This window comes from Gymnoscopelus braueri (assembly GCF_963280865.1).
Source record: "Gymnoscopelus braueri genome assembly, chromosome: 20".
In the NCBI taxonomy this organism is placed as follows: domain Eukaryota; kingdom Metazoa; phylum Chordata; class Actinopteri; order Myctophiformes; family Myctophidae; genus Gymnoscopelus; species Gymnoscopelus braueri.
Window position 1 is genome coordinate 8,137,860 of NC_137622.1, and position 27,149 is coordinate 8,165,008.

The following is a 27,149-nucleotide window of genomic DNA, read 5'->3' on the forward strand; positions in this document are numbered from 1 at the left end:
CCCAGTGTGAACACAGCATGTAATGTTCCTTTACTGACTATCTGTGCATATTAAAACCACTATCACAATCAAAACCTTCCTAAATTATTTTGAAAATAGCCGATGTACAAGCTCAAACACGGCGCGGTGTGATTCATTGAGCTTTATTTGCTATAAAAAATACGCTTTTTATTTTCGCCTGTAATCACATGCCCAAAATTGGGAGGCCAGGGTTCTAGAGGTTCGGTCCACACTAGTGCTAGGGGCTGCTACGTGGCCTTCACACCTACGTGCACCGGCAAGCCGACTGATATGGCCATATATGGAGATCTCTGTATCCGTCAGTCCTTGTCCCTTTTATGCTCATATATGGAGATCCCTGATGTCATCTGTATATGCCCATATATGTGCATGCTGATACGCCCATATGGAGATCTCTCTATCCGTCAGTCCTTGTCCCTTTTATGCCCATATATGGGGATCTCTGTATCTGTCAGTCCTTGTCCCCTTTTATGCCCATATATGGAGATTCCTAATGTCATCAGTATATGCCCATATATGGGCATGCCCCCTTTTGTACCCATATGTGGCGCTGACTTATTTGTTTGCGCCTGATGCCATGACGACACATTGAGGTTAGACAACACACTCCATATTTGAGCGTAGCTGCATTGGGAACTCCTTATATCGTTATGGCTGAGTCATGGCACCATGTCAGAGGTCTGCCCACCACCCGGCCGGCCGGCCAGCCAGTCCTCCCTTTAAGCCAATTTCAATTTAGGATAACAAGTCAGTAAATGGGCAATAGACTAGGAAAAGAACGTGCCTATTGTAAAACTTTACTTATAATACATAAAGGAGTACAGTACAGTACAGTTCTGTTCAGTTTAAGAGCATCATTATATCTGTTTCATCTCTTAAGGACAGGGGGTCAGAAGTCATGAGACCTATTGGCATTATCATCACAAACACAAAACTTAGCAATATGAAAGACATGATTGATTAATACAAAAACTATGCAACAGAAGCTACATCTATCTCCCCATATGTCAAAAACAATGTCAAGCAAGTAATAATATAATGTAAAATGGTAGTGCTTGAAAGTGTTTGCTTGCTATACGGGACTGAGACGCCTTTTTCACAGAAATTGTATAACCTAATATATATAAAAATGGGCACACACAAAAAAGAAGTTTTCCCCAAATCTATCCAAAAAGGCAGTACATTCTTCTCATGGCAGTCTGTTTACTAACACGATACTGTTCATTTTGCAAAAGAATAAAAATAAATGTTCCATCCAAAACCGTGGCTAATTACAGTGACTTGCGACAAACAACTGAGAAAATCTGTCTCACCTGTCTGAATTTTAGAGGACATTATCAAGAAACAATTTGATTATTTTTGATAAATGACATTCTTTCATTGTTTCTATAAAACCATGTACATTTCAATTAAAAACAAAAAACAGATAGTGTGAACAGTGAGTAGGAAAATAATGTCCTGATTACAGCTGAATCCCAAACTTTAAATGACATTCCCGCCAGACACTTTCATGAAAAAGGACACCACAAAACATCAGCTTTGCCATCGGAGTTTAAAATGTCAAACCGTTTGCCAAAAGCACAGTGAATATTCAAATGCCAGAAAAATGCCACGTAAGTAAAAAAAAGAAAACCCAAACCACAAAGAAATATCAGTACGAGTCATGAAGTCAACAGAACAGAAGGTAACTGAAGGCAATTTCAGCTAATTCTGAAACACCCTGGCATGTTCACAGTCTGAGAGTGAGAACCAACCACTGATTCAGAAGCTGCCTAACGAAACATCATTATTATTATTACACAGTAAAATCCTCAGAGTTACCAATGGTTAAATAAACACTGAGTGTACATATGTAACCAACAGGACCCAAAAGAGTCCATTTGGTTACATACACTCTGAGTTAATTTAATCACTTTTATACTTTGTTGCATGATGATGCCGCACGGCTAAAACAGCTCATCTACAAGCTCGGACAACATGTCGACTCGTAGATCTGCCATTTTGAAAACACTTTCACTTTTAATGACATGCCCAAAATAGTGACACCAGGTTGAATGTGGTCAACACCGAGGACTTCACTGTGTATACTTGGCTTGTGTTCATTCCAGTAACTAACATTAAACTTAAGAGATGTGAGCAAATGGTCATCTCAGACAGAGCTGTCTGCACCGAGGATCCGGGGACTAAAGGAATACAGCACAACACTCATATTCATAAGTATAAAACTCTACTTCATAAAACTCTAAAGAGGACTTGTCATAAGTCAAAATATGACCTGTATTGCTTGATTATTTACCAGATATGTACATTGAAACACACAGAATGTGACCATTCATAACGATAAAGAGCTCACTAAAATTTGACCAGGTGGTGTAAGTGTGTTGTCCGGGAGATGTGAACTATGACAAAACAAAACGCTGCATCCAAGTACTTTAGTAGTTTGACTTTATTCTAATTCAGCACGTGGTGCGGCACAGAGACGGTGTGTGTTAGTAAAAGCTGGGCCACATCCTAAATTCATGGAATGTTATTGTGTTTTAAGCGATAACACACAAGGCTATGTGATTATACCAAGGCTACGGGTGTTTGAAACGCCAGAAGCTGTGGTATAATCACAATATATCACAGCCTTGAATGTATTTTATACTAATTGGCTAGTTCAAACAAATTCATAACCCCAAGGTTTCAGGTTAAATCCCCCCTAACTCAACATATCCATCCCGTCCTTGAGCAAGACATTGGCTCTCTCAGCCCCAGAGCCACAGCTCTGTAACTTGATCTATGCTCTGACATTTCTGTTTGGAGAAGGAAAAGATGACTTTAGAGAAATAAATGACTACTTTTAGGGAAATATCCAGTTGTTTGCCCTATTTCTTGTGTGAACACCAAGCAAGTCCAAAAAAAGGCAGGTCTTAAAAAGGGCACCCAGTCTCAATAATATATAGAAACTAGTAAGGGGTGCTCAGTGGAGGACATATCTCCGCCAGGCTTGGTGACCTACCCAGGGCTGTGTAAGAGGGAGAATGTGACATTGGCAGGGGATGTTTTATCCCAATATGGAGTCCCACGCGGCTCAAGACTGGCCTTGAAGTACGAGATAGGTTATAAATTCACAAAAATAACCTAGTTGTACTTTTTGGATCTTTATTTGGACTTGGCTTCCGTTTACAATATATAAAATATGGAACTGTTTGCACCGTTTCTTTCTATTTTACACTGGAGACCCACTGTAGTGCTACTTTTCTCTTGTGTAGGACCAGTCTTTTGTGAGAAAGGTCTATTTCTGCCATCTAGAGGCATCAAGCAGTTTGGCGTTTTATCGTTTTCTTTTTTTTATGACATTGATCAGTGAGAACATACATTTTGATCACTCTCGTAAACCAATAAGACATGGTTACTACAATGACGATGTCAACAGGATAGCACGCCCTTATGCCGAGTAGTCAGTGGTCGGGGGTTGGAGGGGGTGTGTTCTCATCCATTTTTTTTCTTTTGTATTCCAAAACAAAAAAAGATGGAAATGTAAACAATGTCAAGAGAGGAAATGGAAGGAGAAAAAAAAAAGAACATAATAATCAGCACCAGACACAAATAATAATAAAAAAAACGTGACAGACGGAGTGGCTCGGTCCTTGAGCCTTAGCACCAGTTCGCATCCCCCTCCCCACTGTTCGTCCAACCGGGACAGGAGATGTGGAAGGCAACTCAGTACCAGGACTTTAGGCAGAGTGCTGCGTTCAAACAGGTACCACACAGACAGAACTAAACTCTCTCAGGCCTTGAAGTCCTCCGATGTCTCTATGAGAACGTCTCTGCAGAGTCGTTTGTTTAGGAATGGATGGACACGCTCCAGAGAGAGAGAGAGGGAGAGAGAGAGCGCTCACTTGTCATCGTCCTCCACCCTCCACCACTCCTTGTCATCATGTTCCACCTCCTCTTCATCCTCCTCATCCTCTACATACCCCCCCCAGGTGTCATACACGTCGCCGCCCGCCTCGGCTTCCTCTTCTACTGCACCATACTGACCCTCCTCTCCCTCGTCCTCCACTATCTCCATCTCCTCCTCTTCTTCCTCCTCCTCCTCCTCGTCCCCCTGCTCCTCCTCATCCTCATCCTCCTCGTCGTCGTCCTCATCATCCCCTTCCACCTCCAACTCGTCCACCTCTCCTTCCTCCAGCTCTCCCGCCTCCTCCTCCTCCCCATCCTCCTCCTCCTCCTCCTCCTCCTCCTTCACCACCACCACCTCCTCCTTCTCGTCCTTGTAGGAGGGCGGAGAAAGGAATGTTTTTCGCCGCGCTTCGGCGTCTGCGAAGTAGTTGATGCTGGGGGGGATGAACCTGGTGGTGGCGGTTCTCGCGTTGATGTAAAGTCGAGGAGCGGGTTCCGGTTTGACCGGCGAGGACAGAGCAGCGGCAGCGGGCGGCGAGGGGAGGGAGGCGGCAGCAGGATGAGGAGGCGCCGGTCTCTGATCGGAAGAGACCAAGGAGCCGGAACCCGACGACGACAAGGGGGTGGCCCCTCCTCCCGGTGTCATGCGGGCGGTGTCGGGCGCATATTCGCGGATCTCCCCCGGTTCCAGCGGGTCGGGGCCACAGGGGTCGTGTTCGCTGCATGACAGCTTACCGTCCAGCTTGGAGATGAAGAGCATGCCCTCGCGGTGCTCCTTGCAGAACGAGTTGGGACACATCTCACAGTAGGAGGCCGCCTCCTTACCACAGACGTCACACTGGTGCCACGGACACTCCCATCGCCCTATAGGGGGCACAAAATCACTGTCAGCTTAGTTTTCTAAGTTAGATGTGCATTCATTTAGAAACATTTTAGCTTTTTTTATTTTTTATTAATTTCATAATTCCAGATAATGTGTAAACAGAGCAAGCTGAAGTGAGGAACTCCAAAATAATTTTATTTATTTATGCATTTATCTTGCACCATATATTTTTATATTTGTTATTTCAAATTCTCCTCCAACACTCCCATTTTGTGTATTTCTTACTAGTTAATTCATGATTTGTTCTAAGATCCAGTCGCACTGTTCTTAAAGGAGTAGTTCACCCAAAAACAAATCTTATTTTCTATCAATTACACACCCCATGAAGCCTTGAATTCATGGAGATTGTTTTTGTTGCATTCCTAAGCCAATAATTTGATGACCGGGTGTATTGAGTCTACTTTGAGTCTCCTACTGGATACATTAGCATCTTTCCGCCGGTAATCAAATTATTGGCTTAGGAATGCGACAAAAACGAAATAATATCCATGAATTCAAGCCTCCATGTGGTGACTAATCGATAGGAAAAAAAGCATTTTTTTGGGTGAACTATCCCTTTAAGTGTCCTTCAGATGTAATTGTAATTGTTATGTTTCAGAATAAAGGCTTCAAATTTCAGTAATAAAAAATCCCTTCCTGATCACTTGCCTGCAGGTCTCTTGGACAGGTTGAGGCAGTCGGCGTGGTAGACCTTTGGGCAGCCAGGTTTCTTACAGGACACAATCTGTCCTCCGTCGCCGCAGCTAAAACACTCATCCTCACGCTCCTTTGTCAGTTCTGGCTTGCTCTTCTTCTTCACAGCACCTTTCCTTCTCCCTTCTTTCGGTGTCTCTGCTGGCGGCTTGTTCTGAGAAGACATTGAGACACTGGAGGTCTACAAGATTGTTCTGCAGCACTTTGGCCAAATCCCAGAACATGGTACATTGGGCTGAGAGAGATCTCTCAAATATGACAGATTTATTTTAACCCATTAAGACGGGAACGCATCTGTGTCTTTTGCAGATTTCTTTGGCTATATATATTTTTTGCAGATATACAATCTCATAGCGCAGCACCGAGTGCTTGTAGCGCAGCACCGAGAGCTTGTAGATCTGCTATTTTTTGAAGAATTGTGAAAATGTGTGCAAATCTTATAAAAATATATATATGCGTGTGTGTGTGTATGTGTGAACATTTGTACTCAAATTTTTGCTTCTGGGGATTCTATTCAAAACCATGTCCTATTTTATACCTCTGCTGCTTCATTTTGAACCTCTGTTATTCACAAGTCTGATGACCTTGAGCTCTAATGGCCAATAGATTAAATGTTAGACTGACACGCTTGAAAATAAAGATGATTTATTTACCTTTGGTCGGACGCCCAAGAAACCACTGCAGTTGGGAGCTCCGCATTTACAGACAGTTTTCCCGTTGCCTAAACACTCCAGGTTGTAGTTGAATGTCAACTCCACACCTGTTTGGATAAAGTGCATTAGCATGCTATTTAGCCACAGATGGATTTCAACGAATTACCTGCATGCTTTAGACACTGTCAACAATCAAGGCCAACTCAATAGAAAACGAGAAGGGACCAGTAAGTGAAAGTGAGTCATGTTTGCAGACCTTTTGGGATGTCCTGTAGAGAAAATAGGCCCACCCGGGTATCTCCATTCACTGTCCACTTCTGGGTCTCACAGTTGGGCTGGCAACAGTGGTTCATGAAGCGAGCCTGGTTGCCCTTGGGCCCGGCATCAATGATCCGGTCCTGGTGTCACAATAATACACACATCCTGGGTAAGTGATAGCTTTTGATTTGGAACAAGATATTTTTGTAGCACTTTAACTCTTTGACTGCCAGAGTATTTTCATAAAGTACTCCCCCAGTGCCAGCGATTTTCATGTTTTTTTGTTTTGTTATTTAATTTTCATATAGTCTAGCTGCGGTTTTGAACACATACGATGGTTCCACCAGCAGAGAGCAGCAAATAGACACCTTCATCAGCTCACTGACTCGCTGCCCCCCCCCCAAACAGAGCCAAACAGTCAAATACGTCAAACCGGATGTGACGTGTTCTCAGATTCTCCGATCGGCCAAAATTACGATGTGATACACGACGGTGATGACTGTTCGTCACCCAGACTATAGATTATAGAAGTGGACCTCTCCGTTCGTTTTTTATACCGTGTGAAAAAACGTGTGTTTCCCTATTCTGGCCGAAAATTACCGGGGAAAAAAAAGAAAACCGGAAACGGAATCTGCGTTATAAAACCGGATGCAGGTGTGGGTGAAGTAAGTGGAACTCGAAACCTAGAATGAAAAATAATCAGAATAGCGCGATCAGAGATTAAACAATGAACGAGCGTCTAACGCGTCGGCGGCCAACTGGACAAACTAGCAATTGACGAGTTATCGAGTCAACCGCAGTCAAAGAGTTAAGAAACAAAACAAAAAACAGCTGTGGCCTTGCGGTTAGATTAGTCCGCCCTGAGATTGGGAGGTCGGAGTTCGATCCCCGGCAGGGTCATACCAAAGACTCAAATGGGACCCGATGCCTCCCTACTTGGCACTCAGCATCAAGGGCTAGATTGCGGGTAAGTCGCTGTGACATACTCGCCTCCTGTCCAGGGGGTGTATTTGTACATCAAGCTGCCTCACGCTACATAAACAGGAGATAGGCTCCTGCCCTAGGGGCCTCATGGCTCAGCAAGGCTTACTTACCTTACTTTTAGTTTAAGTGCATTACACGGCACATAAATAAAAACAGCAAAATACCACAATTCATATCAATTAATAGATTATTATGAATCAAGATGTTTTCAATGCCCAGCGCGCAGCCTCACCTTGTCCAGTGTAAGCATGTAGAAGTTACAGATGTCGTTCTCCTGAGCATGTCTGATCCTGGCTCGACATTCCTCCTCATCGATCACTTCTCCCACGTACTCATTCACAAATGCCCCCTGTGCACGAGGGAACGTGACAACGATAACGACAAGAAAAAGAGCAGAGGGGGGAGAAAATAATTGAGAAGGGGATAAGATGACGGGTCATTTTAATTCACATTTACAAGGTTAAGAAAAACAACCCCTCCCGCTGATTTCTCCACAACCACGGACCTTCTTGATGTCGGTGGGGGCACGCAGTCCCCAGCCCCGGGACAGCGTCCTGAAGATCTCCACGACGGTGTACTCGCGCTTGGTGAAGGTCTGGTTCTCACACTGATCCCCAGCCACACACACCTGAGGGTGGCACTCGTACATCAGCATGCGATTGATGCACTCGGAGTCTGGGCCACACGGGTGGTCGTCCGTTGCCTTGCAGTTACATCGTGGGATCTCCGACAGGTCAGCCGTGAGGAACTGCACCTTTCCTATTGGTCGGTTCACCTGAGTAAAAGGAACAGCACAGTTTTGTTGAAACTCCTCGCTGTGTTGAATTCGTCAATATACTGATAATTTCGTCAACAAATAAAAACTAGACTAAAATGTTTGGGTGGGACTAGTGGAGAAGAGATCCAGTAGAACTAAGACAAGTCATCATGGGTGCGTGCGGGTGCCACAGACCGAAAATAGCTGATCTACAAGCTCTCAACGCGTCACGCTAGCCTGCGACTCATTGTGAGCTTGTAGATCGGCTATTTTCGGCATGCAGCTAAGTGAAAATCATTTCGATGCCATCACGGCCCGCCAAAAATACATTTTAGTCGACTAAATCAACTGTATATTTAGTCAACAAAATTCTTATCATATTTAGTCGACTAAAACTACTCTAAAAGTAAACATTTCAGGTGACTGAAATATGACTAAAACTAAACAGAATTTTATTCAAAAGACTATGACTAAAACTAAATCAAAATTTGCTAATAAAATTTGCTTTCAAAATCAACACCTCCTCAGGTGGGTGATAAAACTGACGCGTGTATGTTGGTTTGGATACGATACCTTGATGTGTCTGTATGGAGGAGGTTTCTTGTCGTTCTTTCGGTCCTCTTGCAGTTGCCTCATTTCCCTCTCCGTCTGTAGTTCCTTGAACCTTTCGGCTGCATCAATCAGCGCTAACAACACAAGACATGATGATTGAGACATCTAGGGCTAATTATATATATATATATATATATATATATAGAGAGAGATTATTTTCATTATAAATTCATCTCGGGCGCCACTGGCCTAGCGGTTAAGGCGCATACCACATATAGGCAGCCTGACAGGGTTCGATTACCGAGCCTGACGGAGTGTCACTCCCCGTTTCCCGTCTACTATCAATAAAGGCAGAAAAGCCCCAAAAATATATTCATTTTATTTATCTTTATCGATTCATCTGTTGAAGATAAAATAAAGTAATAAAAGTACAAAATGATGGTACTTTACATTATAGATCTGAACCCAAACGGGCATCTTAAAATTGCTTAAAGCGTAAAGTTTGCAGTCTCCCTCTCCCGATGGAGAGAGGTAACTGCAACAACGCCCAAACTACAGTAAAGATGGCGGTGCATCTAGTGCCCAATCCAGTGCATTGTAAGCATATTCACATTGTGCAACCAGTGCAATGGTTGACAATTTACCTTGCTTGTAGATGGCATCGGCGCCCTTGCCCATCTTCTCTATGTTGTGCGTGTCACCCTCCATGTACGGGAAGACCCGGGCCTGGTACGTCCACACAAAGTCTTTGGAGCCAAAGAATTGCACCGGAAACTCGCCCACTTCATGTTTCATCCTCAGGATGTTGTTTGGAACATCTTTGGCGAGACAAACTTCAGCAGGCCACCACCTAAACACAGAGATCAGGTGTTGAAAAAGCACACGTTGCTGTCGGAGCAGAAACCTTGTATCTCCATAATTTCATCTTTTTATGTTTTTTGTAATCTAATGCCCTACTTTGTCATACTACAGTTTCACACAAAAGTAGCAAAGAGAGCAAATCTGCAAGCTCACAACGTGGCACAATGCAATGCTTTGTGAGCTTGTAAATCTGCTATTTTTGAAGTGGAAGTGATATAAATATTTAACCAATGAAAAGTATTAAGAGCATGTAACAAAAAAATAACTACATTGGATCCATTGGAACAAAGGAAAGTAACGGTTTTGGACATATGAGGTCTCTGCCTGACAGCAACGATAACCAGGTTCTGCAGCTTTTTTTTATAGCCTCTGTCAATACTGGAGAGATCCATGTTCCCTGTCCTCACCTGTAACGAGCCCATTTGACCCACAGGATGTCCTTGAGGCGCGGCCTCTTCCCAGCTTTGCAGTCGTTGCAGAACCAGCTGCCTTGAGGCATCTCGATATTCAGACATTCCTGATGGAACGCAGCAGGACAGGACTCGCAGCACAGCAGACTGCCCCCTGTAACACCACAGCACAACGTTACAGTACCACACCCCAATGCCCCCTGTAATGCCACAGTACAATGTTACAGTACCACACCCCAAAGTCCCCTGTAGCACCACACTACAATGTTACAGTACCACACCTCAGAAAGAATACAGTCCCATCTGAAATGCGTTTCAGTACATCATCACATATACCAAAACATTAAATGAACTCAACGGTCAACAGTGTCATCTAGTTGTTAGAGACCCATTGAAATGGTCATTCCAGTGCTGACTGAGCAGCAAGACTGGCATCGGCATGAATGACAAAATGATGCTACCATATGCTTTTGGTAGGTTTTTTTTTCCTCCTTTGTTTAGATAGGATAGTGGACAGGAAACTACCAGCACGCATCATAAAAGACTGAATGATTAAAACGGTTGTTGTGTTTTCTCCCCAATTTCGTCGTCATGCCAATTCCCCCCCCCCCCCCATGTGTACACTCCCTGTCACTGCAAACACCTACTTGTTGATCTTGGGACGGTGTAGGTTTTTTTTTAGCTCGAGACCCAAAAGAGAAATTAGATGTCTCACAGAACTAAACTAGTGAAAATAGCAGAGCTACAAGCTCACAACACGTCGCGATGTGTTGTGACTTGTGAGATAATTTTTATTTATTTATTTATGGTATTCCTTTCATTAAAGTATTTAATAGTAATAGTTACTTAGAAAAATATTTGAATTTGTTTTTATTTCTGAACCTTTTTTATGTGTTTTTCTTTTGTTTTATCGTATTTTTTTTATACAAAAAGGTCATTTACTCACAACCCATAAAAATTTGTCCGTGACCCAAAAATGTGTCCCGCCCCGGTGTTTGGGAAACACTGGTGTAGACAACCACATGTCTCCGATACATGCGACGTCACCAGCTGCATCTTTTCACCTGACAGTAAGCAGTTTCACCAAGAAGGTGTTACGCATGCAGAGGAACAAGCTAATCCCTCACAGGTCCACTCCCTGCTGAACAGGCACCCTGACCAACCTGCCGGAGTGGCCAGTGCAATGCCACCACCCACAAACATGACCAAATGTGTTCATTGGAGCGCCCGGCCAAGCCAGAGACACCGTGGAGGAATTGTACCCCAGTCGCCACGGTGGCGGGCATGAACTTTACCCCTGCACCCCAATAAAAAATCAATAAATTTAAACGTACACAAGACAAGACAAGACTTACCTTCAGAGCAGACAAAGCACCAGCTGACATTTATGTGTTCGTGGTTCTTGCAGCCCTTGCGAGGGGTGAAGTGATTTGGACAGAGGAAGCTGTTGTTAGCCAGCACCAAGCTGCCTGCAGCCATGCAGTTGTCATTAGCATGGTAGGCCACAGGGCAGCGTACACAGCGAGCCAGTCGACCTGCACAATACGACACAAAGGAGGTTCGATATTCAAGTACATGCAAGTGTTGCCTAGGTGGCTCTGTGATCTGCAAGTCTCGCCGATATAAACCCATAGCATAGTGTGTTTAGTAGACGATATACTCGAATAACTTGCTTCATAGTTATCATAATTCCAATACTTTATCTTTATGTCCTCCTACTGTGTTTAAAATAAATGTTTAAATCAAATATAAGTCATTAAAAATATACTGCTCAAAGAAATGTAGGGAACACTTTGATCCCTTAATTATTTTTGAGTTTTCATGAACTGTGTACATACTGCTAACAAAAACTGCTCAAAAGAATTAAGGGATCAAAGTGTTCCCTTAATTATTTTGAGCAGTGTATATTATAATTTTGCATTATTGGTGCAATGCCCGTTCGGTTGTGTCTGCCGTTTGTAGCAGGCCAGTTCTGAAGATCCCCGCTCATCTGATCGACTTCACACTCGACGCTGTACTTCCTCAGCAGTACACCCACCAAGAGTGAAGCCGATCGTGTGAACGGACCTCGAGATATGCAAAAGAAACGGACAAAAAGTCAAGAGATTCCTGGAATTTATAGATAGATCATGTTTCTTTGGTGGCTTAAGAGCTTACCTTTGGAGCTGCAGAGGTTAAGCGGGTTTGTGATGTGGCAGGCCAGACAGACGTGCAGCGGGCAGCGAAAGCCTTTATTCTGTGGTTGTGTGACCGAGTTGGCCAGTATACAGTCTTCATGGTAGAACTTCCCACACAGAGGGATCATACAGCGCTTCACCCGATTACCTGAACCTGACTTCTTACACACAAAGCATGTGTGAACACCTGAGGAGAAGAAGCAAAACTAATGAAAAACAAAACAAAAAAAACTAAGGGCGTTTCCAGATCGGTAGTCTCTCGAGACAGACGTGTTGTCTCCCACAATTTAGGAACAAATGTTCCTGCCTAACAGTATGTACTTCAGAATCTCTGAAAATGTGTAGAAATTATAGCGGATGTCCTGCCTCCTCCAATATCTGTTAGCCTGTGCAGTCGCATAATTAACTCCTAATGGAAACCAAATTAGTCTATGCCTATCCGGCTAGCTGCTTGTTGAAAATGGAATTAAAAAAATATTTTTAAATACATTTTCTTGAACACATCATGATTGGTCAAATACCCTTCCGTTCGGAAGATCAGATGCCAGCTTCAAGTACTCATCTTTTTACAGGGCAGAATTACAAACTCTCTGTAGCCTTGGAAGATTGTGGAAGAGATAGTCTGGCTTGAGAGACTACCAGTCCGTTGAACACTGCTTTCAACACAAGAATAAACGTGCACCCACCAGTAGTGCATTCATGACAGAGGAATTTCCCTCTTGGAGACGCTGAAAGGCCAATACACTGTGGGTGAAAGGCTCCACAGCAATGGCCTTCACACACCAGAAGTTCCCCTGTCCTCTCACACACCTGCAGAACGACACACACAAAAAAACACACACACTGAAACTGGCTACTTGCCCACAAGTTGCCACAACTATTAACAAAACCCATTAAGACCGGGAACGCATCTGTGTCATTTTAAGATTTCTTTGGCTATTCAAAAATAGCCTACCTACAAGTTCATAGCGCGGCACTGAGTGCCGCCATATGAGCTTGTAGATCTGCTAATTATCCATTTATTTTTATATATATATATATATATATATATATATATATATATATATATATATATATATATGTTAAAAGGATAGTTCACCCCCAAAATGACTTTTTTTCTATCGATTACTCACCCCAAACAAAAACAAAAAAATCTTTATGAATTCAAGGCTTCATGGAGTGTGTAATTGATAGAAAATACGATTTTTTTTGGGTGAACTATCTCCCCGATAAATGGCAACATCCCCATCAAATAACCATAAAAAATTCAACAAACAAAAACATCAGGTCTGGGCGATCATCTCACCTGACAGACATTCTCCTTCAAGGTTGCTCCTATCTTCCCTTTCAACTCCATCTGGGAGAAGAAGCTATCGTTCAGGCTAGGACAGGAAACCTGAAGAAAGAGCGAGAAAGAATAAGGAATAATGTTGCTGTGGGTGACGACTGATTTAACCCATTTAGACCAGTTACACATATATTGTTATACCTTTCAAGCTGGGAAGGCCTCTGTGTCATTTTAGTCGTTGCTCTATATCTATCTATCTATCTATCTATCTATATACAGCTGTTGTCGGGCAGAAACCTCTTATATCCATGTTTTAACTTTGTGTTTTTTCGTAAATTAATGCCCTACTTGATCTCTTAAAGCAAACTGACACTTTCGTAGAGGCCTGGTTTAGTTACATAGCAACTACTGAAGATACCTCAAGAATATTTGGAGTTACACTGAAGATACCTCATGTTACATCATGGCAAGTAGTCTACCAAAGTGTAATTTTGCTTTAAGCTACATATTATTTTCCAGCAGATATCTGCAATGACCATGCTACGGCCACGCTACTTTTAAACAGACACATTTTGTTGATATCTTTTCTTCCATGCACCCTATGTACATATCTGTCATTACATCTTTTTAAATGCCCCATTCCACTGCTATTTTAACCATGCAGTATATCTTTCACACTGCCATATTCACAATGTACAGTGTATCTTTCACACTGCCATATTTACAATGATATCTGATCAGTTTTTCTGTTTCTTTTTTCTCTGTCTCTTTCTACCACTCAACTGTAATGATGGAGCTTGTATGACACAGAAATGAACCCACACTTGTAAACCTGTCATGTGATGTGACAATTAATCTGAGTTAATAGTCTGTTATGACAGGTTGTTTTATCTACTATTGTTTGGCTCTTATTCCAATGTGGTGACAACTACTGGCAGGCAAGCAGCTGACTATCAGTTTCTGTTGCTGTACAGAAATAAAGACAACTCTGAAGGAAAACCTGCAGTTGTTCCTCCTCTTACCATTGAGCCCGTTACAGTTACTCAGGCACACCTTTGTTCTACTGGCACAAGGACCAAGTATTCAGCTCTTACAGATGGGTCATCGTGACCATGCAAGAATGTACAAACTGAATTGACTTGAAAGTTACATAACAGGTTACCTCAGGTTTGGGAGTTAGTGTTCCATTGGCTGGGCCTCGTCTCTCCCCAAGGCTGGAGCCCTCCATATCTATTTCCTGCTTGGGCGTTTTCAATCCTGGTGGGCTTGGAGGCCCAGAGGGGGTGAGGACACGCTGGACAGCAGTGATGGTGTCAGCCGACGTGCTGGGTGCAGGCACTTCCTTCTGCACAGATTCAACCTGTACCAAAACACCTTCAACTTTATTTGTCCCTCTCAGGATAATTGGTTTTGCAGCAAGACAAGATGGTAAAGTACAAAACGGCTACATAGGGTACATCAAACGCTTTCCGAAAAAAAGCTCATGGCGATGCGAAAGTATGTACGGCAAAGTATAAATCCTTCTTATGGTCAACCAGAGATGCCATTATTCTAAAGCCCAATGAATACTACACTAAAACAACCAACGCTTGTTTGGTTCGGCTGGCTACATACTACGATATGACGTCATTCAGAGGTTCGGGTGGGCGGGATCAGAACTAAATTCGGGTGTTTGGTGCCTCAGAGATGTTGTGGCCACCCGGTGAAGTCTGGCTACTGTGATTGGTCAGACATAGGTCAGACGTTCCGCATTGTTTCCGCATTCATTCATCCCAGCTTCAAGTTCATTCTGTCAGCAGTGAAGCGAGTGAAAAGCAGCGGTAGTTTGGAATAGACAAGAGCCACCTTCCAGGAGGTACAAACACCTCTGAAATCTCTCTTTATCGACCATTCATAAACGCAACCTATCACTAGAAAGGGCAAAGCCTCCATACTTCCGTCACAAATTCCCCACAGTGCCTTGCGGTCGCAACATCCAGGTATTAATTTAACCACTGGGCCCAGCAGTGCTGTTGGCTAGTGTACACACTGCTTGAGTGACTATCCACCAACAGCGTGAGGTGTGAGCGGGGGCCACAGGTCACAATAAGAAGTGCAATTTGTCTGTCAGACGTTTTTTCGTCTGGGACCCCTCCCGAACCGACTTTGGTTGTTCTGGTGTAGTATGCAGCTAGCTTAATGATGCACAGGTGAATAGCTCCCACCAGCATTAGTTATTAACCCACCAGCCCAATATCATTGACTTGCATGCGCATTAAGGCACATTTAAACCATAGGAATAACTCACTTATGAGCTTGCAGATCTGTTATTTTTGCTTAATGTTTGACTATCATCCAGAGTAGGCCTGCTAGAGTTCAAGCGGTTAAGAGTTCTGGTGATACCTGAGTGACTGTGACTTCTGGCTTGCTCTTTGAGGTAACTCCACTGTGTCTTTTCGCCTCCTCCTGGATAACAAGGAGAGAACCAAAAATGTATGTTCAAATGCATCCAGAGAGTGCTGCAACAACCATCAATGGATCACAGGAGGTACTGTAGTTGTTGGGCAATGTCTATTTGGACTGAAGGTATATTATACCTTCTCCTTTGAAGGATCTACAGACACTTCTTCTATGGTGCATTCCAGGACCTTGTGCGAAGACTTCCTCGGCCTCTTCCTCTCTTGGTTTACAGGTGCTTTGGGATACAAAAACGTATTTTTACTACCTACCCAACCATTCTTACATATGAAATGGATTTCTCAAAAAATAACATTTAAATTTGGCCTACATCATCAGTCTATTCTACGTCATACCAATATAATTAATCTATTTCAAAGAACAATGTGAAAAAAATCAATATCCAGGTATTGCAAAGAACATACTTATTTAAAATGTCCAATAATGATTCACCAGAATCATCTGTTCTGTATCAGTTGTTTCCTTTTCAGGTATACTTGTAATATGACACGTTGCTTGCCAACAGGATCAGTTCTTGTAGGCAAGAAACGCTTGTGCGATAGAGTAAGCTTTATGAATTATTAGGAAGTCCTATTTCTGTCAAAACGGAGGTACACAGAGGAAACTGAATTATGAACCAAAGATCGATATCTGATGTGATTCCACACAGACAAAACTACAGAACAGTTGGTATAAGGGTTGATGGTAATATGAACAAAATGCAACACACACACACACACACACACACACACACACTATTTACCAGAGTCCAGAGGTAGATGAGTGTTGTCTGCTGACTCTGTGGAGAGACAGGGCCGTGTTGGGGTCACCGGGTGTGCCACAGCAGGGGACTCGTCCTGGGTCAGGCCATCTTCCAGTGCTGCTGGAGCCATGTCTGGCTGCACAGAACCCCCAGCAGAGGGGGTGGGGGAGGGGGACGGTGTTGGGGTGGATGTGGAGGTGACAGCACCTGGTGTGGTGCTGAGATGGAGGGGCTGTCTAACTTTATCACTGACTGGACTAGTACCCTGGGGGACAAAAACAAAAACAATGCCGATCAGTAATATGGACATCAATGCAATACATGGTCTGTGTTTACATGCACACATTCTTTCAGAATATCGTCGCTGTCGGCTGGAAACAAAATTGTTACTTTTCAGGAAATGGAATTTCCTGAAAAGGAACTACACTGGTTCCAATGGAACCAGTGTAGTTATTATTTAGTCACAAGCTCTTTTTAATACTTTTCATTGGTTCAATATATAAAGTAAACTTTATCCACTTTTTCACAAAAATGTCTTGTAGATTGGCTATTTTTTGCTATTTAGCCGGAGCACAATGTAGGGCATCAATTTACATAAAAACATACAAAGTTGAAATAGGGAGATAGAAAGCTTCCGCGTGACAGCGACGATATATACACTGTATATAAAGATGGGGGACAAAGGACAAAGCAATATAAACCCTTAGTCTAATTGTTGGGTCACCACGAGCTGCCAAAACACCTTCAATGCATCTTGGCATAGATCCTAGTCTCTAGAACTGTACTGGAGGGAGGGAATCCCATTCAGGGGTGGATCTACAGTATGCACAGGCAGGCATTCTAGGAACATGCCTAGGGGCCCGTTTGCCACAAGGGGGCCCAGGGATAATAACCAACATAAACTGCCTACATTAAATAATATTTATCATATATTAAAATGAGTGGACTTGCAGTAGTGGATCGTATAATATTCAGAACCATGGATAGCACTGTTTTACTTTTATTTCACCTTTATTTAACCAGGTAAACGGTCCCACTGAGATATAAATCTGTTCAGCACGCCGCATGATACAAAAAATAACTCTGTGACTGAGGAGGTCGACAGGCAGGCAAACAGACAGAATGACAAACAGAATGACGGACAGTTCTACGTATTTACAAACATAAAAAACAAGCAGGCTAAAAATCTGACCTAAGTGACGTGTTCCGTTTGTCTGCCTAATTCCATTCTCCCCCAATAAAGCAATCCAGACAGAAGAGCAACGAAGAAAGATGCAAGCTGCAAACAGCTGTATCTATGTGCCTCCCCCTGCTGATTTTTTGTTGTTGCTCATACATTTAAGAGTTCTGATTAATAAATGTATTGTTTGATTGGTTATAAAGCACACGTAACACATGTTCCATTCGTTTATGGCAATAGAGCTCTACTTTTCCACACACTAATCCAAATATAGCCGTGTGTTGTCATTTAGCTTGCCTGAGGCTATTGCATTGTTAAATCAATTAATTTTATTTCATGAAGGTCAGTCACTTAATCGTGGTGGCAGACCGAAGTGGGAATATGAGAATACTTATGCTTTATTTATGCTCTCAGCATGCTCTCATCTACAAGCTCAAAATGCATTGCTTATAGAACTGCTATTTTCGGGGCACGACACATCATACGTCAAAGTATAAATTAGGCTTATGCGTACTGTAATGCTTTTATGTTTACCCATTGGTAGTGGTTACATATACATATATATATATATATATATATATATATATATATATATATATATATATATATATATATATATAAGGAAAAAATTATAACTTTATTAATTTGCATGCAGGGACCCTTCCCTAAGTGGACATGTGGACCGAAAGCATGCGATAAGGCCTCCCCCACACCAAAATAGAGCCACCAGACCTCATCACTGTCAGGGTCAAACATTCAGTCCTGTACCATTCTCTCATGCACTCGCAGACTTGTGGAGAGGGAGGACTCATCGGACCATATCACTTTTTTCTCAGTAGACAAGTGCCTATGGTTTTTGCACCACTGAACTCGCAAATGTGCATTTGTCTTTGTAATGAGGTGTTTATGCACTACAGCCCTACTATATAACATCCCTCTCTATGTCAGTTTTCAGCTTCACCCAGCTGATTGCTGCCCAAGTGGTCAGACTTGAGCGCAGGGGGGAGCAGTTATGGGATAAATGTCTTGCTCAGGGACTCAAGGATTGGTAGGGCCGGGAATCAAACCTGGGACCTTCTGTTTCCCAGGTGGCCTCTCTACCCATTCAGCTATGGGCGCCCCACAGAGGGGCGGCCATAGAGGGGATTTTACTTTGTACACTACATACATAATACCGTTATAATTCAGTAAAACATCCCAATATAGAATCCAGTGATCCTAGTTTTTGTTATATGACTAACATAGTATTGTGCCAGTACTAGGGTAAGTTTTTTTCCACTGAAATTTTCCAAAGAAATATAAAGGTGAATGATATGTTACCGTCTTAGAAAGCTCTGAATTTTTCTTAAATTTCTTCTTTGGGGCAAATATTTGTTCATACTCTTCTGTCGACTCCAACAGCCTTTTGCTTGGTTTCCGGAGCCGCTTGGTTTCTGACTGCGCTGTGGAAGCAAACATGGGACATAAACGATCAGCTTTTTGGCCGTCATCAGTCAGTTGGCTCAAAGACGGTGTTAAAGTGAAAGCGTTTTACACTTGAAAATCTGTTGTTTTCAGTGAGCGACATGGTCGTACAATGAAGTAAAAAGGTTAGGCTTTATAGACGCAATCTAGGACTTACCAGCAGTTTCGCTCTTCTCCGTGATGTGCGGGCTCTTCTCAGTCCCGAAGTTCACATCAGGAGACGGGGCAAGGAGTGGCATTGCCGTTGGCGTGCCACCGGAAACCCCGTTCACCTCCATGGTCATCCCAACCACACCCCCCGCCTCAGCTGCCCTCTGAGGAACCCCCTCAACCATCTGCCAGCGCTTCTTTGGAGCCACTTTGTGATCAGAGTTCTTATCGAGGTAGCTAACTGTGGGTTCGGTGGCTTTGACAGGAGAGCTAAATCCAGGTTCTGCAAGGTCAGCGTGGCCGCTAACAAACTCTCTGCCATAAGCCAGGTCAGCTAGTTCAGGAGATAGGCCAGGTATGCTGACCTTTAGTTTGGCGGGCAGTCGCTGCTTTCTACGTTGCTTGTCCGAGCTCGGCCCCCGAGTGAGAAGAGGCATCCCTTCACATTTGTAGGTGTCATTTTTCATGATAGCTTTAGTCCTGTTCTTGGCTTTGCCTGCTGTGCTTTTGGGTGTCGAGGGTTTAACCGGCTGTCTGTTCTCCATTTTGATCCCTGATGTCCAGGTACCACCACCCCCCGAGAGTGGGTCATTCCCTGAGGAGCTGGGGATAACCATAGGCTCCTCTTTGATCACCACTGGTGTTGGAGGGACTTTCAGAGGTCGGCCCTCTTTCGCTCTGGTATCATGCATGTCCTTCAGCAGCATCAGGAAGGTACTGAATTTGTAGTTGGCATCGGGGTGAAATGAAGATAAATCAGGGTCATCGTGCTCCTCCTTGACAAGGGACTTGAACGTCAGTTCCTTGACGTCGTGGAACGCGTCCATGGGTGAGAGAGAGGATGGAGGGGAGGAACAGGACGATATATCAGAGACAATATTCTCTGTTTTGATCTTGACTGGCTGCACAACCGGCTGCCCGGGACCTGGAGATGGAGACTTGGTTTTTATCAAGGAGCCGTTACGAATTTGCTTTTTATCAGGTTTTCTGGCGCGTCGTTTTGGAGAGCTGTGGCTTCTGGGGGACAATACACTGCTAGGGGACAGGTCAGTTTTGCTCTGATCATTGCCAATAAAAACTTTATCATGCTCATCATCAATGCTATCATCTGTTGAGTGTTGGCAAGAGGTTGATGTATCATTGACTTCTGTCTCTTCCACTGCTCTCAAGGCCCGAGTCATCAGACGACTGCTGGCAGGAAGAAGCGTAGAGTGCTCGTTAACAGAGCTCTCTAACGATTCTTTAGAGCTCCCCAAACCCTGTTCAGACTTTGTTTTATTTTTGTCTGTGTCGTTAAGAATCCGTTTTTTGGGGTGAACGCTAGAGACAACAGCAGACTCAGCGTTCTTAGGAGTGATCGCTTTCTCAACGGACTTGCCCAGCTTTTTAGGACCCTGTTCTTTCTCATTTGACCTGCCTTGTAGCTTTTTAGGACCCCGTTCTTTCTCATTGGACCTGCCTTGTAGTTTTTTAGGACGCGGTTCTTTCAAATCGGACTTGCCTTGTGCGGACTCTGCAGACTTGCATTCTGGCTTTTTGGGACCCTGTTCTTTCTCATCAGACTTGCCTTGCAGCTTTTTAGGACTCTGTTCTTTCAAATCGGACTTGCCTTGTGGCTTTTTAGGACCCTGTTCTTTACTGACCAGTGTCTCTGGGTCCTGCGTTAAGAGTATTTCTGTTCGTTTCGGGCGCTGGAGCATAGGTACCGAATCCAGATCAGAGTACGGCGAGTCCTTGGGCTCTTCTTTAACTGGAACTGCACTGTGAGTCTGATTAACCGCTGCAAGGGCAGCCGGCTCCTCCTTCACTCCCCCAATTATATGTCCAAATATGTCAGACAGACATTTCTTTTTCCTCTTAAAAGCTTTGTTTCTGCTCACTTGATTTGTGGTCGAGTTCGTTACAGGAGGGTGTACATTTCCATTGGCCGAAGAGCCGGATGGGAGGGATATACCGGGGTCTGTTGAAACAGAGGGGGTCTCCTGTGGACTTTCAGGAGGTAGTGGAGTGGGTACCCTTTCCCCGCCGTTGACAGGAGTGGTCAGCGGGCTCTCTGCACCCCGCCGTTGACCCGAGAGCAGATGCTCTGCTTCTGCCACACTGACATTCCATGCAGTCAATAAACTCTTGGGTATCTGCGAAGGACAAGAGTAATGAGAACCCATTCAATCCAGGAAGGCATCTACAAATGTCTTCTAAATCCTAACAGGTTTCTGAAAAAGGTATGTTGCTATATCAGTGGTGCTCAAACTTTTTCATGTCATGGAACACCCAAAATGATATGTATTTGGCCGCGGACCCCCCGTCTCAAAAGATTTTGTTCCAGGGACCCCCCAGAAGCAAAGATTTGAGTTACAAACGTTAACAATATCTATATTATATAAAAATATATTTATTCAAAGATTTGCACACATTTTCAAGATTTTCTACAAGCTCATAGCTAATATGAGCTTGTATATCTGCTATTTTTTAATAGCCCGAAGAAATCTAAAATGACACAGATGCGTTCCCGGTCTTAATGGCTTAAATAATTGACATTTACAACAAAGGTTCTGAATATTTTCACTTCACTTCAGTCCATGTAAAACGTACTGTATACTTGTAGGTCTTCTCCTTCTGCTTCCCTCTCCGTCGAAGCACCGGGAGATCATCAAATTGATGACCACCCACGAATGGGAGAATGGCTTTCCCCTGAACCCAGGAACACTCTACGACCTCCCCGATCGTCTCCAGAAAATACAAACGGCACGGACGTTGACTGGGCACTGCAAGGACAAAGCAGCTATATTGATGCATTCAAGAAATAACAACTTTCAACCTGGCATCCCTATTTTGGCTACATTTGGGGAAATTGCAGACCTACAAGCTTGTAGATCAGCCGAAGTATTAAATGGGCCTAATCATTCTCACTACGAAAATTGCTGAAGAATTTCTGAAAATCTGTTATTTTCAGTGAGTGACACAATCATACTATGAGTATAAAATAGGCTCAAGATCAAGCACAGCCAATGCAATAAATCTTACAAATGCGTGTGACCTTGTACACTTGAACACAACTTTAATACAGTGGTGGGCAATATTTATGTAAACACTGCTTCTTCCATTGATAAATGTAATGTTAGTAGCCATCACCTAAAATTGTTGTCTTAAACGGGTTTGTGTTTTTTACATAATCAATATAAATAATACATGACTTTGCAAACAATGCATGTGGAAGTATGTACAGGCGAAGAGCAGTGTGCTGAATTCCTAAGTCCCTCCGTAAGAAGAGGCAGACTTCCATCAGCAGTTTGATATATTAGTATTCAATAAAATATCCGATACAGACTCTTCTCTGTGTATGATGACATTGAATCACATTGCATTTTTTCCATATTTCTTTGCGTGTACTGGAGGTTAAATTGTAGTCATTTTCACAAAGCACTCCTCATTGGAGACACTTTTCAGTGACACGTCCATCGGTCACACAACAACTTCCGTCTCACCTTTCATCTTTGTGTGGCTCCCTGCCTTAGGGTCAGAGGTGATCTGACATGGCCACCATGGTCTTCTGTTGAACTTTGCCCACACCAGGCTCCCGTCCGCGTACTGTACTGTTGGGAGGGGCCTCTTCTTTGGGCTGTTGGACTAGACAAGACAAAAGTAAAAATGTTACTATGTTATGCAGAACACAGGGCAAAATATTCACATCTTTGTTGGCGTATTTGTGTCTGCCATGCAGCTACTGTGAGATTATACTTTTCCGCCACAGACCTGATGTGTATAAGATGTATAAGTTGCATAAGACAAATTCTGAATTTCAATTATGTTCTCTGTAAGAAGCCAGAGTCAAGTCGATGTTGACGAATTATAAGTATTTCTTGTAATGAAAAACGCCCACTTAACCAGTAATAATTGCTTGTTCACTCATGCATTCTATGATTGTGAAATTCACTTAAAAATAATTCTCATATTTGTTTCAAATAAGTAAATAACGTGTCTTAAATGATCTACTGTATGAGAATACATAATTACAGATCCAGGCCGGTACAATAAATCCCTGCTGCCGTTGGAAACCTTGTATGTCCAAAACTGTTACTTTTCAGGAAATGGATAAAATAACCTGTGTTCCAATGGATCTAGTGTAGTTATTATTCAGTCATAAGCTCTTGTTAATACTTTTAATTGGTTTAATATAAAGATCCACAGACGGACTTTCACTTTCCAAAATAAATTTAAAAAAATTGCACATCTACAATCTCACAACGTGTCACGATGCGACGCTTGTGGATCAGCTGTCTTTGCACATGAAAAAGTTGAAATATGGAGATACAAGGTTTCTGCCCGACGGCAACAAAATGCAGAATTAAATCCCATTTGTGATGCTTGGTTAAACCAGGAGTGTTCCTCAATAAAATGACAATCAATACAACAGTAGATAACATTGGGTAATCCGGTTTTCAATACAAGGACACCGTGGCTCAGTAGTTAGCACGGTGACCTCACATCAAAAAAGGTCCTGGCTTTGAACCCGACTGTGGCTCAATGGGGCCTTACTGTGCAAAGTTTGCATTTATCCAGGGCTGTGTGTTTACCCACGTGGGTTTCATCCCACACCAAGAGCAACCAACATGAAATGTATTGCATGTCTTTTGACAAAACACATGCATGTTAGGGACATGCTGCCAGCGCCCTTGACAGATGCACCGCGGCCCCAGAGCTGGAGCTGACCCTGAGGTAACAGAGAATGACTTCCCGCTGCTCAAAATTGTTAGGATGGGTTAAATGTGGGAAATGTAGTTGGTCAAATAAATAAACTAAACAGAGGAAGTGTCCCAGGGCTTTCAGACTCACATTAGAGTTGGTGCTAGCCGGTGACATGAGACCCCGGTCAGGAGTAGAGACGAGTTCATTGTCGCTATCTGAGTCTTCGCCCATGCTCCACCCATCTCCCATGGTGATGTCCGGCAGCGCGCTGGGGCTTAGTGTGGGGTTGAGTTCAGATATAGTCTTAGCCATAAGATTAAAGACAGCGGGTTTGTATGTGCTATGATTGTCCGCCCCTGAGCTGGAGGTCGTGGTCTTACGGTCAGTTACAGTTCGGCCCCGATTCCGTTTCGGGGAGGGGGGAAAAGGCGTCAGCTCTCCATCACTGTTCTCCTCCACCTCCTCCCCCTTAACTTCTCCGCTGTCAAACAGCGTAGATTCAAAATGCAGGTAACCGTTGGGAAGGGGGGAACAATTCTCCAAGCTGTCCGGACTGTGAGGGGAGAATCCGTTTTTGAAGGGCTCCATCTCTTCATCGTCACCTGGAGAGGGTGGCAGACGGACTAACGGAGCCTCAAACTCATCATCATCATCATCATCATCATCGCTGATTGGGCTTGGGGACGGTGAGTGGATGTGGTTCCTGGCATGGTGGCCCCCCAGGTCAGACCTGTCAACCAGAGAGTTCAGGTCCCTTAAGTTCAAGTTTATAGTTTATTTGTAAAAGTGTGCGGTATTTTACCTGCAGCACAAGCAATGCAACGGAACACTTACCACTTCCTCTGTGGGCTGTAGCGGTGGGACCTCTCTGGCTGGCTGTAGCCCTGGACAGGTGCCTGTTTGAGCGTAGAAGATGGCAGTTGCATGGCTGACGTTTTCTTTGAGACGCGCTTAGCACTGCTGCATTGGTTCCCATAGGAAGTGTTGGTCAGGCCATTGGGGGGCCTCAGCTCTGGCTGGCCTGAGCCAAACACTGAGCCTCCCCTAACAGCCCGTCTGTACGACTGACTCATGTTGTCATGGCTCTTTCCTGTAAAAAAAGAAAAATCCAAATGGTGCCTGTTAGGTCAGTGCTGCGATGAGGGTTTTTCAATAAATGTTGATTACTTGGTCGGGTGATCATTGTCATTCATGCACCGGGGCAGTCAGTGTAACAAAGGGGTCTGATGATAACATAATGCAATCTCAAAACACCGCTGAAAGCAGAGCGACAATGGCACCCGGTGCGACAGTAGTAGGATAGCAGACACAGACACACAGCACACACACTAATATGCCGACATTGCTGCTGGCCTCCATTCTAAAGGCCGCCGGACGGCATTAAGACAAAACAGGATACAACCTCTGGTGTTGCTCCGTTCATAAATGAGCATACTACTAAGTATACTACTGTAAAATACTATCGCTCTGACTGATGATCTACCGCTGATTGTATCAAAATCCAAGGAGCGCAGACTAGAGGTGGTGACACTAGCCATCTCTCTCTCACACACACACATAAACACACACACAGCACACACACACACGCAACCCCACACACACAAATAACATAGGAAGCTTACCTTACAAAAGGGGACTGGACAAACTTGTAAGTTTTAAAAAAAAACTACAAACACGTGGGATCAGACGTGACAAAACTTACCATTTGGAGGTCGGCCGCCGTGAAACCGACAGCGGATGTTTCAGAAACGGGCATAAAGCGAGTGTTTTTCTCGGTTTGTGTGAAAGCAGATCTGCTCATGAATCCCAGCTGCAGCAGCAGCAGCAGCACTAGCAGGCCGAAGGCAGCTCTCATTCTCTCCACCTCATCTCCCTCCTCATCAGAAACCCTATGAAAGACCCAAAAATCTCAATGAAATAACCTCTCCATGGACGCTGCAGCGGAATGTCAGTGTGCCATGGCGGGTCCCGCAACGATCACAATAATAGAAGCTTATATATTTGGCTACATGCTGTCGAAGAGAAGAAGTGCCCCTGGTTGTGTTAAAACAAGCCCAGTGTGTTGGTGAAGCGGAGCAGCGACCAATCGGCTCAGATACCCAACCCCCCGTCTGACTGTGCACAGGGCCGTGGCACCGCACACACACTCACACGTACACGCACACAACTACACCGACACACTGTCACACGCGCACGCCACACGCGCACGCTGCTTTTATTTAGATATGTGCGTTTGTTTTGTTTGTAAACCCATGGTAGGACCTATAAAACAACATTCGCGTAACAATCGCTCTGTTGGTTGTTTGTAAACCAGTCAGCGAATAATTAAAGGCCGCGGATTCTCGACACTGGGCTCGAGGATCTGGTGGGTGTTTGTTGTTTCATTGAGTCGCTCGCCGAAAGAAAAGAACAGATTGGGCTTAACAGCGAGCCGCGGATGCGACACGTTGTTAAGTTTGAGGGATCTGTTCTTTTCTTTCGGCGAGCGACACCTTCGCGCGGCGGAGTATATAGGCAAATACCCAAACGCTCGCCCCAAAACACAGTCGCCCCGGGGGTAAAATCCGGGCGTATTCACCTGGTATTCGTAAACCTAACCTTATTCCTAAACGTAACCTCTGTAACTATTCCTTAACCTAACCGTATTCCTAAACGTATAGCCAAACCCCAGTAAAAACTATACCTAAACCTTATTCCTAAACTTAACCGCAGTAAAAAAAAAACATTCCTAAACCTTCATTTATTTCTAACCTTAATTATCCTCAGTAAAACAAATACAAGAATACATGGTCCGCGAAAAAAAATGGGGGTGAGCGTGTTTTGGGGCGAGTGTTCCGGTTACCATATAGGCTACATGAGGCCTGGGCGCGTAGGGGGAAACACGGCCTGTGTTACTGTGTTACTGTGCGCCATGTTGTTGCCTCTCTCTGTGTCTGGAGAAGATTCTTGACATGAGGAAAGGAAATCTAGGCCGCTAGGTGCTCTCTACAGGAACAGGGGGGGAAAAGTCACCGGCAATAAACGTGTCAGTGTTACGAATTCTAC

General features: G+C 43.8%; 2 protein-coding genes across 3 annotated transcripts in view; both read right to left on the reverse strand.

Annotated features, from left to right (window-relative positions):
- Positions 1-27,149, reverse strand: part of LOC308075808 (E3 ubiquitin-protein ligase RNF4-like) — a 72,210-nt gene that overhangs the window by 20,146 nt on the left and 24,915 nt on the right. The window lies entirely within an intron of this gene.
- Positions 799-26,204, reverse strand: nsd1a (nuclear receptor binding SET domain protein 1a). The gene is made up of 24 exons (XM_080416924.1): positions 25,807-26,204; positions 24,939-25,194; positions 24,252-24,834; positions 22,904-23,045; positions 22,011-22,183; positions 19,426-21,553; positions 19,125-19,246; positions 16,625-16,889; positions 16,002-16,099; positions 15,808-15,870; positions 14,588-14,785; positions 13,444-13,533; positions 12,824-12,947; positions 12,118-12,324; positions 11,316-11,495; positions 9,958-10,114; positions 9,334-9,539; positions 8,711-8,823; positions 7,886-8,155; positions 7,613-7,729; positions 6,395-6,536; positions 6,139-6,245; positions 5,441-5,639; positions 799-4,773 (listed from the first exon to the last, which is right to left on the reverse strand). The coding sequence occupies exons 2-24, from the start codon at positions 25,175-25,177 to the stop codon at positions 3,902-3,904; spliced, it is 6,795 nt and encodes a 2,264-aa protein (XP_080273050.1). The 5' UTR covers positions 25,178-25,194; positions 25,807-26,204; the 3' UTR covers positions 799-3,901.